General features: G+C 37.2%; 4 protein-coding genes across 5 annotated transcripts in view; 1 reads left to right on the top strand and 3 right to left on the bottom strand.

Moving 5' to 3' along the window:
• Positions 1-4: 4 nt before the first annotated feature.
• On the bottom strand, positions 5-3115 carry LOC105312231 (growth arrest-specific protein 7-like). 2 transcript variants are annotated; one of them, XM_019994819.1, is made up of 16 exons: positions 2828-3115; positions 2601-2706; positions 2021-2125; positions 1953-1969; positions 1859-1891; positions 1727-1813; positions 1483-1580; positions 1357-1431; positions 1209-1287; positions 1078-1143; positions 948-1010; positions 817-867; positions 734-764; positions 601-680; positions 328-426; positions 5-174 (listed from the first exon to the last, which is right to left on the bottom strand). In XM_019994819.1, exons 1-16 carry the CDS (start codon positions 3035-3037, stop codon positions 52-54), a joined length of 1323 nt encoding a protein of 440 aa, XP_019850378.1. In that variant the 5' UTR covers positions 3038-3115; the 3' UTR covers positions 5-51. The 2 variants fall into 2 exon arrangements, with proteins under 2 accessions (XP_019850378.1, XP_019850379.1); XM_019994820.1 differs by lacking the exons at positions 2601-2706; positions 2828-3115 and adding an exon at positions 2444-2567.
• Positions 3116-3202: 87 nt separating this feature from the next.
• LOC100633761 (B9 domain-containing protein 1-like) lies at positions 3203-5445 on the bottom strand. The gene is made up of 7 exons (XM_003385416.3): positions 5343-5445; positions 5231-5299; positions 5074-5185; positions 4691-4787; positions 3571-3633; positions 3404-3471; positions 3203-3353 (listed from the first exon to the last, which is right to left on the bottom strand). The coding sequence occupies exons 1-7, from the start codon at positions 5415-5417 to the stop codon at positions 3238-3240; spliced, it is 600 nt and encodes a 199-aa protein (XP_003385464.1). The 5' UTR covers positions 5418-5445; the 3' UTR covers positions 3203-3237.
• A 30-nt stretch (positions 5446-5475) lies between these two features.
• LOC100633633 (probable serine/threonine-protein kinase clkA) lies at positions 5476-8597 on the top strand. Its single transcript, XM_003385415.3, has 6 exons — positions 5476-5564; positions 5615-5661; positions 5715-7341; positions 7388-7515; positions 7959-8165; positions 8220-8597. The coding sequence occupies exons 1-6, from the start codon at positions 5555-5557 to the stop codon at positions 8355-8357; spliced, it is 2157 nt and encodes a 718-aa protein (XP_003385463.1). The 5' UTR covers positions 5476-5554; the 3' UTR covers positions 8358-8597.
• The window catches only part of LOC100633508 (serine/threonine-protein kinase/endoribonuclease ire-1-like), a 7893-nt gene continuing 3902 nt past the window's right edge, over positions 8562-12552 (bottom strand). The window contains exons 13-20 of the mRNA XM_019994838.1: positions 12103-12242; positions 11963-12022; positions 11771-11870; positions 10862-11052; positions 9731-9930; positions 9296-9489; positions 8986-9053; positions 8562-8919 (exon numbers count right to left, since the gene is read on the bottom strand). Of these exons, the coding sequence (XP_019850397.1) occupies positions 8743-8919; positions 8986-9053; positions 9296-9489; positions 9731-9930; positions 10862-11052; positions 11771-11870; positions 11963-12022; positions 12103-12242 (1130 nt within the window). The 3' untranslated portion in view covers positions 8562-8742. The remainder of the gene's footprint in view (positions 8920-8985; positions 9054-9295; positions 9490-9730; positions 9931-10861; positions 11053-11770; positions 11871-11962; positions 12023-12102; positions 12243-12552) is intronic.

Below are 12552 nucleotides of genomic sequence, written 5' to 3'. Positions count from 1 at the left end.
CACAAAATGAATAATAAAAACAAATAATAATGAAGGTTTGTTAATTTAGTTTCAAGTTTCAAGTATGACTCTGTCAACAGGTCTTAGTGTACCTGTCCCTTTCTTTTTGATGAAGAATTCCCTGTCTGCTTTTTTATTTATATTGTCAACCATATTTGTAGAATAAGTCAAAGCCTAAAATAACAAATAAATACCAGCACATATCATTTATACTGTTAGATAGTAACATGCAACATAAAAACTCGATACATGTCTTTTCCTTTATACTATGCATACAGTGAGTGTTCTATTCTGTATGATATGAATGTTCATTTCAGCTCTAGCTACCTGTGCTGTTGTTTCTTGTGCTTCAACGCAGAGATCAATGTAAGCAAGAAACCGGTCCTTTAGATAAGCAGAGCGTTCTTCTTCATGGCGCTCGAAATCCTAATACATTAAGAAGAAAGAATATTATATTGCTTTGAGGTAAGAATTTATGGTAGAGCATAATTTATGGTAAAGCATAATAGAGCATTTATTTTACTATGTTTTTATATTATCAACACAATCATAATTGAATAAGGCAACTTTGAGAGCAGAGAAAATGAAAGAGCTACTTACTCTACAAGCTGCAATCATATTATCCACCCAAAGTCTTTGAGCCTGGTTATATGTTGCTTCCAACTTTTTCATGTCGTCTCCTATAAGGAGAGTATTAAGAATATATATGCTATAATACTCAGGCAGTACTGACCAATCTTTACATCTCCATTTATGCTGCTTTGCTGTGTATAAAGATGAGAGCAATAATATTATTAATAGCTCGAATAAACATACCCTTTTCATCTTGCCGCTTGTTTTTACCAACCCATTCAATGACTGTTTAGCCTGTACAAAATTTATTATTAGTAATGATAACAATAATAATAGCAAGAGCTGCCTTTATTATGCCTAAAGATACAACATACTTTATCAATGGCTGCATCAAGTGACTGCAATTGCTTTCTCGATTTCTCCAAAAGTTGCTCATGCTAAAATTAAACAAACAAATAATTGTCACAATACTCTCCATATGGACACAAAAATAAATATACATACATGCTTCCTATCTGTCTTCTGTGATTCTTTAAATTCAAACAGTGGCTTTTCAATCGTTTCTGTTATCTGCAAAGTTTTTCAATACAATATCCATTCCATGGTAACAATATGAGATATTCAGGCTAATGTACCTTGCTGGCAAACTTGCTGTGTGCCTCTGATCTCTGTCTTAATTCAGCCTTGAGTGACTTCCATGCAGCCAATAAAGTTCTGCATAGGCATGTAAAATACAAAAAGGAGGACTAGCTACTACAGATAGTGGAAGAAGTTCACACTAACCCTTCTTCCTGTTCACCATGAGTGGATTTTGACAGTTTGTTTAGGTTGCGTGCATATTGCTCTTCAATGGCAGCTCTGCAATGCAATAATGATATCAGCAATATGCTATTATTAGAACAATGAGACCTTTCTTTGAAGAAATCCATCATCTCCTTGATAACGTCTTTCCCTTGGACGTGCTTCTCTCTTATAACGTCAAAACCACTTCGATCCCCTTTATCAGACTAGATTGTAAAATAAACTTTCAAAATTGATTTATTCCAATTTTGAATATCTCAAAATTATTTTTAAAATACCGTGCAGTGATCATTCTCGCCATACAATGAATGAAACCAAAGCATTGTAGTCTACATTTGCCCTAAATTCTTACCCAAAAGTAATCAATGTAGGAAGGTGCCTGAGGATTCATTAACTCCTGAGGCTCGCCGCCTTCGATACAGAAAGTAATACCATTGACCTACATAAACAATGAAACATTGGCAGGACCATAATATCAACTCACAATTCGATATTTCGCTTTCTTGGGTTTCTCGGCCTACAAAAAGATAATACAAATATTAAAATAAGGACTATCCTAATTAATAATGCATCCTTGCCTCTTTCATTGTTTTCCCTACCATGCATAAAAAAGATATTAACTGTGCAGTTTAAAGTATTTCCTTACTTCTCATTGCGACCCCGTTTGACACATGAAGAGGTGATTTCTCAGTTGGGACACTCAGTGTATCTAAACTATTGCCTGGAGGACTAGGCAGTGTCCAAGATGTCTCTAGGGATAAAAATGATAGTATAATAATACTTTTTAACAAAAGAGAGTATAGTAAGTTAGAACCTAGCTTTTATATACTGCCATCAGTGGTAAACATAACATCTATGCAGAGTACATAATTATGCGCTCTTTATAATACTGTGTCAATAGCTTGGGAGAGGCGATGACCAAAAACCTTAAACAAGGGTACTTTAAGGCAATGCTCTAGTGTCTCCATTACCAAAATAAAATTATTAGATTTTGAGGCCTCTTGGGTGTGGATGGAAATGAAAATATGGAATATGGCCTACAGTGCAAGTCAAAATGTCAATGAATTACTTGAGGCCATTGTTCATTAGTAAATATCAGCAATCAATGAATATGAATCCTTCATTCATTGCCTATAACTACATGAAGCTGGTTATGAGGAAAGATGCTGACATGGACAGCAGAAGTTTTAATGATAATCATATAATAATAATGAAAACTCTGTCACCTTTTGAGTTATTGTTCACATAATAGAGCTTCCCCTCCACTGTTGCATAAACTGTCCATGAGGGCGAGCGAAGGATGCTGTTCAATGCTACAGGATTCACTGAATGCTGCATGCATGATTATAAAAAACACATGTTAGATAATCAAAGAAAACACATGTCTCAAAACACAGCTAAGACACTAAAACAAACACAAGTGTGATGTGCATTCCACGCTCGGCTGGCTTACCACTAGGAGTTGTTCTGGCGTTATTGGAGAGACGTAAGATGCAGGGAACCAGCCTTGATTGCCTGCAGAGTATCCCCTGCACCAGCCATCATCCGACCTTTCTGCCACCAACAATACAGCACCTTCAGGGAAGACAAGCTGGCCTTTACTCCCACCGCCGGGCCCAGAGGTACTGCAAGCATAAGGATATGATGCCCTGACAATATCCATTTCAAGAGGAAGAGTTTTTGAATTAGCACTGAAGTTAGTGTATCCTTCTTGAGCTAGTCTATTCTTGAGCTTGACCCACTTTCAAGCAAAAGTTAGTTCACTACAGCTCTGCTCGCACAGCTAATTAACACATAGTGTCATACCGTAAATATTCTAATTAAACAATCACAGATGATAAAAATTATTTTAATGATAATTTATCAAGATGAATTATTTGAAAAGCGTTCTGTCCCATTACGATAGCCTTGCTTTGAAAAGTCCTTCATGACAATGTTGACATTTGCACGTACAAAACCTTGCGACGAGACTCTAGTGACTAAGGTATAAATGATAATAACGATTCTCTGCGTAAAAACATTTTCTTACTTTCTCTTCCTTCGCCTCTTGCCACAAACTTAGGATCAACTAGTTCGGGTCGTGGGCCAATTAACCAACTACAAAAATGCATAAAATCTTGAATATAATTATTATTTCTTAACATCAGAACGTGAAAAGTTAATTCAATTGCAATAATATTAATAGCATGTTCTTACCTAACAAGTTTTTGAAGTTTTGAAGCGGGTTCTGGGACAAACATATCAATATCAAGACTATGTCTGTGAAATTGTGTACGTGTGTGTGTGTTAGTTTGAAGAAAAGAACAAACAATTAACTACTGAGTTAATTAACTGTATCCACTGGTTCTAATTTTGCATAATACTCTTGTATCATTATTATATTTGATTAGCACTCAGCATCTGAACTTTCTGAAGTCATTGCTACACTACATGTGCATATCCTATACGTAAACATAAGCCCATACAAAAAGACATGGATTTACCGAAACTAAAAATTTAGAAATATTTACTACATTCTTGCTTAAAATGCATAGTGTGTGTTTATGATAACTGAAATAGCATCATAAACAACCATGTTGATGTAAAACCAACAGCCATAGAGAAAACAGAAAGATCAACGGTTGTATAGTCTCAACAATATTTACAATGATTAAAAACAAGAAACATGTGCTGGGAATTATTGTTAAGAATCTACGGCAACCGCGCCCGCATACATGTATGTATCAAAAAATTATTAAATGGTGAATTCTGTATACTTTTCATTTTTGACAAAATTTGGTTTGGAACAACTTAAAAACTTTTGTATAAAATCCAATTTTGATCGGAATCAGCTCAAACTTTCTATGCAACATAAGTTCATCTATATGTATCAAAAAGAGTATTAAAGTGAGGAATTCTCTCGCAAATTTTTTTTGCAAAATTTGCCTAAAGTCCCTGTACTATAGTATAGGGACTTTGGCCTAAACTTTTGAGTGACTTTAAAAATTCGTAAAAAATCTAATTTTGATCAGAATCAGCTCAAACTTGCTACACAACATAAGAACATATCTATGCATGAGAAAGAATTATAAAAATAAAAAATTCTCTCCTAGTCATTTTTGGCAAAATTTGACCAATGTCCCTGTACTATAGTACAGGGACCTTTGGCCCAATTTTGGAGGAACTTTAAAATTTTGTAAAAAAATCCAATCTTGATTAGAATCAGCTCAAACTTTCTAAACATGTACAGTGTATAATACATTTACATGTATATCAAAGTAGCCACAAATGTTGCTAGGCCTTTGGAACTAATAAAGTTTTTCATGCACTATCATACCTTCCAGGAGTAACAGGTAAATGAATGCTACCATATCCTCTCACTTCATCCCTCCCCAATGAATTGACTCCATACACACTGACCACTATCTGGGGCCCTACAAGATTTGCAAAAAATTAATAACATTAATAATAATTATACTATTATTCAAAAACACACACAAAAAAGTCCATTTTTCAGTTGCAGAATACATGTAGAAATACATGTAACTTTACTGACTTTAAATTCACAAATAAGTGGATGCTTATTAAAAAATTTTAATCTTAATTAATTAATGTTAATTTTATTTATTATGTAATTAAAATGGCCACATGGCCACTCTATTTGGATGCTATGGATAAACAACGGTCGAGTTCTACAGTATTGTACAGTCAATCCCTTACATCCAAATGGATTGGTGCTTTTAAAAGTGACGTCAATTGGAAAATTCCAAACAAAGTTACTTGCCGGAGAGGATCCCCTCATAGAAGTTTGAGTAATGCCTTCAGATGAATTCTAACATTAAGAATATGCAAAGAGGACAAGGGAGAACTGGCTTACTGATAAAACAGTCCAATCTTGACCGTAAAAGAATGAAAAGTTACAGTACAGCCCATCGTACTCTGGAAACTACAAATAAAAAATAAAATATGAACTATCACTCGGCTTGTACCTCTGCTGACTCTATCTCTCCAGTCACCATGAGCAAGAAAACATTACTTTTACTAACAGGAGGTCTGACGGCCATCTTGTTTCGATGTCATAGAAACAAGCCACGCCCATAACAAGGAGCCTATTTTACCCGCCAACCGGCGCAATCTCGCTTCATTTGCTAGGAGGTCGCCAAAGCTCCTCTCTGGCAAATACCCTAACTAAACCGAGCCAATGGAGGAAGGTAAGGCAGGAGTTGTAAAATTTTTAAAAACTCTTTTCTTTCTTTTCCAGAACCAAACAGCCCAATGCCACTTGAAAAGGTTGGCAGTATATATGAAGTACGTGTATATATTATAATGTTTTTTTTATAAAAACAATTTTCATTCTGTAGGACATCGATTTTGATGATGACATTACCGAGCAGCTCATGAGGCTCAGGAAGACTCCTTCTCCTCCCTCTCTTGATGATCTGCCAGAGCCAAATGAAGAAACGGATGAAGTTCCTTCAATAGTTGTTGACAACTCCTTCGGGTCTGAGGAGCTCCCACTAAATCCCAATCTTTGCTCTGCACTCTGCAAAAAGCCGTGCTGCCAGAAGAAATGCCTCCCAAAGTCACTCGCAAAGCTCGAGAAAGATTACCCTGCAAACCTCTATCAAGACTACTTGCAGCATATCCCCGATGACACTGATTGCATGGATTACTTGGATGTCCCCTACAGGAGGAGGGGTATCCTTGCTCCTGCAGATGAGTACTCCGTCCCAAGCGATGACAGCGATGCTGAGTTTGATGGCGATGATTACGAGACCATTTACCTCACTCCAATATCAGAGGAAGACGAGTTGCCTTATTGCTATAAGAGGAAGGGTAGGAGGATTGATACTTTTACTCTTGTGCCACGCGAGTTTGAGATTCCTATAATCACTGTTGTCGATTATGATGCTCTTCCCAGCGATGATGATGATGATGGAGATGAGGTGCCTTATCTACCAGGACTTGATATTTATTCGCTGTTCAATGGTCTCATCGGGAATAATAAGAATGATGGCATACATAATGTCAGCGAGGCATCCTCAGCCGACGAATATGAGGAAGAGAACGATGCCACAGATAAAGATGACAATTACAACAGCGAGGAGGACAACAACATTGAGGAGTACAACATCAGCGAGGAGGACAACTACATTGAGGAGTATATATACAACATCAGCGAGGGGGACAACTACATTGAGGGGTATATATACAACATCAGCGGGGGGGACAACTACATTGAGGGGTATATATACAACATCAGTGAGGAGGACAACAACAACGAGGAGGACAACAACAACGAGGAGGACAACAACAGCGAGGAGGACAACAACAATGAGGAAGACAACAACAGCGAGGAGGACAACAACAGCGAGGAGGACAACAACAGCGAGGAGGACAACAACAGCGAGGAGGACAACAACAACGAGGAGGACAACAACAGCGAGGAGGACAACAACAACGAGGAAGACAACAACAGCGAGGAGGACAACAACAGCGAGGAGGACAACAACAACGAGGAGGACAACAACAGCGAGGAGGACAACAACAACGAGGAAGACAACAACAGCGAGGAGGACAACAACAGCGAGGAGGACAACAACAACGAGGAGGACAACAATGGCAACATCATTAGGGAGGACAACAACAACAATGAGGAGGACAACAACAAAAAAAGGGACAACAACATCAAGGAAGACAACAACGACAAAGAGGATAGCAGCAACAAGGAGGGCAACAACAACAAGGAGGACAACAATTGCAACAACAACGAGGAGGACATCGAGGATGTTGAGGATCTCGAAACCATTGTCTTAGGTTCATCCGGTTGTCATCTTCAGCAGGCGCCCACTAATCCACCACCAGTCCAGACTCCTGAGGTTATCATGAGTTACCTTAAGGTGCCTCCTCGTCTAAACATAGGACGTCGTCTTAATGCAGTTCACCCTGCACCTGTTGAAAAGCCAGCCCCTCAAAAGGAGCAGTCAGGTAAGTGGAGAAGGAGTTAGGGTATTGATTATTTAGTCTCTTACAGGTCAGCCAGATCCTTCTCCAATACCATTGCCTCCTATACCATTGCTTCCTATACCATCGCAAAATCCTTCTCCTATACCATTGACAGACCCTTCTCCTATGCCATTGCCAGATCCATCCCAGCAATCGGTAATGCATGTAGCTATAGGTCTTGGGATTATTATGTGTACATGCATAGCCTACCCATTAACAATGTAGCATTTAGATTTAACCACAAGCATATATGTCGTACAGCTTGTGCGGCTGTTTTTACTTGAGATAATGCTTTAGATAATGGAGTTCAGTTGTTTTAGCTACACGTGTGTGCCCATTCACATCCACGTGTGCCCATTCACATCCACGTGTCCTTATGTATACCCACTCTCATGCACGTGTATCTATGTGCATACATCAGACACATTCCATGACGTGTTACTACATGTAAAGGTTTCGTTTCAATTACCTCCTTTAGCAGTCAAGAGCCTTCAATGTTTACAGTGCTAAATACTAAAAATAGTAATAACTAGTACTATGCGGGTGTGGGAAGTTGTGAATTATTATTTATACGTCCACTCTCACTCTCTCTCTCTCAGTCTCAGGGAAGGCAGGTCACCATCCAAATCCCTGACATGGATCCTGAGGAAGAGAAAGAGGACACTCGCCTACTTGCACACTTTAGGGCCCTTATTGCTCGTGATCATTACGTTACCTTTACCGTGGTCCTCACGGTTTTCTGTGCCATATTCGGGACAGTCATTACCCTCTTATGCACCACCCCAGCTCTTATCTGTGCCCTGAGAGTAAGCACATTCATCCTTTAGCATTATTAAATCGATATTCTTTGTTGCAACTAGGCTCTCTATGCCAGCAAGACCGGACAAGTCGAAGATGCTGAGAGGTTTGACAAGTACACCATCAATTGCATCGTCGGTTCCATCATCACAGTCTTCATGGCCCTCTTTGTCATCATCTGCGCTCTCGCAATGACATAGAGGATGAAGGATTGAAGCCTGTTCTTTGCCTAGTAATGTACTCACTGGCTGAGACATTACACGAACATTAACGTAGTTTAGTTTTAGGCCTTTTTTTTGCTTTTTTTCACTATCTCAATTTCCCCTGATTTATTTATTAGTTTTTTTATGTGCTCTTTAGGAGCGCATGCTAACTCTTTAGTTGTCAAGAGTTTATTTAGGTTCTTTTTTTTTGAAAAATAAAATTCATTTAAAATCCAATTGTAGTGAAGTAACTGCACGGGAAGGTTGGGGAGGAGGAGGGAGAGTAGAAAAATGAATGAAATGAAAAATAAATTACAAAAATTATCAATAATAAACTAATTTGAGAAACCGTGTAACAAAAAATGAAACCCCCACCACCCCATCAAGAGGAACGAGAGTAGTAAGCTTTGAAGACAGGCTCGTTACAACACATCTCCATTTGTTTATAAGTATGGACGAGTAGTGCCGGGAATCTTGATGTGAAGTACGTCACATATCCGTCAGGGATTTGACCTAAGCTCTCCTTGAGGGTTTCTGGTAACTCTCGATAATGATGTTTCTGAGGGACAACAAGATACATAATTTATTATTATTATTATTCTCTTTTAATTTTTTAATCTATTACTTTATTTCTCATTGCTCTTAATAAATCCCGTAGCGATGTTCCCTGATACGATCTAAATCGACGCAAATCTAATACAAAAGAATTAAAATGAGTGTCAAATGGAACATTCTGGATGGATTGTCACACCACAGTAAAAGAAGTGAATCAAAATCTTACACATTACCATGAAAGGACGTGAAGAATGACACTATTTCTGATAATTATAAGAAAAATGCATTAACATTTACAATGAAGAATACGTACATGCACCAAACTAACACCATTACAAATCACAACATGTACATGTACATGTACATACGTGTACACGTACCTTGTCTCAGTTCCTCTCCAATGTGGTCCCTCCAGTCTCCTTTGATGACGTGATTGGCTCCTCTCTCTAGGCTTTGCACTACTGCTGACTGAGGTGTCTCCTTTTCGATCCTGTCGCTAACGTCTTGAAAGAAACTCATCTGCCTGCTCTTTGACCAAAACAAGCAGTGATGAAGTACCTCGTCGGCCGTTGGTCTAAAATAGAAGTCAAACTTACATGTAATTGTAAAATAAGAAAAGGCGTCAAAACACATACATGTACATGTATGTTGATTGGAATAGATGAGTAGCTTACAAATTGATAATAATGTGCATGTACGTGTGGTTGGTATACATGCACCCATTGCTTAGCAATAAGTTTTCACGTAAGTTCAATATTATTTTATGACAAGAGGTTGATTCAAAAGGCAGTAAGCAAATTTAAAAGTAAGGGTACCTTAGTTTGCTGTTGAAGCTAATCATGTTATTGACGAGGTGCTCTGCTGTGTATCTGTCCTCTCCGATTAATGCCTTAAGAGAGAAATCCCCAGCCTCAATGTTAGCCTGTCTCTTCAATGGCGGACCAAAAGGATGACCCCCACACGAGAGAACGTAATATATTACACAACCCATTGCAAATATGTCAACTGCACACGTCTAAAGAATGAGAATCATGATAATGATACACAATGACAAGTCTAAAGCCTGGTTTACACGACTACATTTTAAAGTAAAACGGATATATTTTTAGTCAGATAAGGGTCTCGTTTACACTAAAACACAAGAAAATGCATATCAAATCTGAACAAAAGAAAAACGAATACCAAAACAGATAACTCTATAAACAAAATGATAAAGTCCAATAGAAACGCAGGTGCTGGATTAGCGTAAACACCTGAAAACAGTAATAGCAAAAACGATGCAGATTAGGCTAGCGATGCATGTGGCCCTGTTTACACAGCAACGCAAAACGTTTCTTTTTTAAAACGATACACTTTGAACACCGTTTTCGTTTCCATAGAGTCCTATCAAGATTCTATCACGTTTTCATTCGTTTCTGTGTAAACAGAAGCGGATTGCATCGTTTTGGTTGCATCGTTTTCGTTGCCGTGTAAACGCAGCCGCAGATTAGGCTAGCTTCGCTTAATGTATGTACATGTACATGTACTCTCAACATGTACATGTACATGTAATGGATTTAAAGTTATGTACATGTATTCTCTCTCTCTATGTCCATTTGTTTCTCCTGTACACATGTTTGTAGCAAGTTGTTTGCTTTTCTACTGATGATCACTCTATGGCTCCCTTTACCAAACTAACAGGCAACACTTGAGCTTCAGCCTCTCCCTACATGTACATGTTTTCTCTTTGTTTCGCTCTCTTTTCACGCCCAAATAAGTACATTTTTACTCTCCTTCTCTCTGATAAACAACTCCATGTAACTTCCTCTTTTTTCCTCCCTCCCTCCTTCCCCTCTCTCTCCCTTTTCACTTAAATCACATACACACACACACACACACACACACACTCTCTCTCTCCTCTCTCTTTTCCTTTCTCTCTCTCTCTCTCCCTCCCTCTCTCTCCTTACCACTCTTGTTCTGTCTTGAAACATTTCCGGTGCGATCCATCCTTCGGTTCCCAGTATTCCTGACTGAGCTGTGAATGATCCTCTTCCATCTGGTAGCTTACGGCAGAGCCCAAAGTCAGAGATGAGTGCTCTTACTTTCAAAGAGGACGAGGTCCGCAAGAGAACGTTCTGCGGTTTCAAGTCCCTGTGAACTAAAAACAAACATTAATAACAAAGAGAATAAAATGAATGATTTTTATTCAATATTAATAGAATTGTCATTATTAAGATAGTGAGAGATTGGAAGAGGTGTTATAAGAGATAAAGTGCATAAACAAATCGGCTCATATTAATATTAGTAGAAGATATACTCCATTGGTAATGGTTACATGTATTATGGAGAGTTTTGATGTTACTAAAAATAGCAGTTACTAATTTTAGAACTAGAAATATTAATAACTACAATATAATAAGAATAGTAATAGTAATAATAATAATAATAATAATAATAACAATAATAATAATAATAATGATGATGATGATGATGATGATGACCCTCCCTTTCCTGTATAAATATTTCCCACAGATAAAGCAGAGATAGAAATTAAATATAAGGCCTTTTCACACTGGCACAGTTTTCAAAGCACTTTGCGCTTTGTTGATACAGCTGAAATAATGCACATTGATCTTGTTCACACTAGCAGCTGAATTATGTATCATTTTGTGTTCTTGTTGCCATTGGTTTACATTGATCGAAGCGCATCACTTCACATCAATCCACCTCTCCAGTGTGAACATGATTAATGCACATCAATGACTTTGGCCAGTGTGACTTTGGCCAGTGTGACTTTGGCCAGTGTGAAAAGGCCTATACATGTACATGTATGACTGGGCTAGGTCCTGATGTATGAGATAAAGATGAGCACATACCAATCCCCAAACTATGCAAGTGATTGATTCCAGACATTGATTCTGCTATAATGTGCTTCTCATCAATACTGAACTCACTCATCTTCTGACCCTCCACATACTAATAATATACAAGGGAAATATACTGAGTTATACAGGAAGAATCATAAAAGAGTCCAGAGGTTATACTGGGTTATACTGAGTTATACTGACCTCGTGAAGGGTAGCAGAGCAAAGTTCAAGAGCCAAGTAACGAAAAGTTGGGTCTTCTTCCTAAAAATAATAATAATTATAAGAATAAAGCTATACATGTATACATATATATATACATGTATATTGTGTATATGACATACCATGCAGAAGTATCTAATCACATTCGGATGTTGATCTGATTCTCTCAATAATGCCACTTCTCTGTCAGCAAGATCAAAATAGTTTTGAATGACTCTCTTAACAGCGACTGGTCTTGAATCAAATGAGCCTCTACAAATCAAAGTTAAATTATATTATTATTTATTATTATTATTATTATTATTACTATTATTACTATTATTATTACTATTATTATTACTATTATTATTACTATTATTATTACTATTATTATTACTATTATTATTACTATTATTATTACTATTATTATTACTATTATTATTACTATTATTATTACTATTATTATTACTATTATTATTACTATTATTATTACTATTATTATTACTATTATTATTACTATTATTATTACTATTATTATTACTATTATTATTACTATTATTATTACTATTATTATTACTATTATTATTACTATT

This window comes from Amphimedon queenslandica, unplaced genomic scaffold (assembly GCF_000090795.2).
Source record: "Amphimedon queenslandica unplaced genomic scaffold, v1.1 AMPQUscaffold_13465, whole genome shotgun sequence".
Taxonomy (NCBI): domain Eukaryota; kingdom Metazoa; phylum Porifera; class Demospongiae; order Haplosclerida; family Niphatidae; genus Amphimedon; species Amphimedon queenslandica.
Note: the sequence above shows the minus strand (reverse complement) of the source record. Positions and strands in the feature narration are given on the sequence as shown.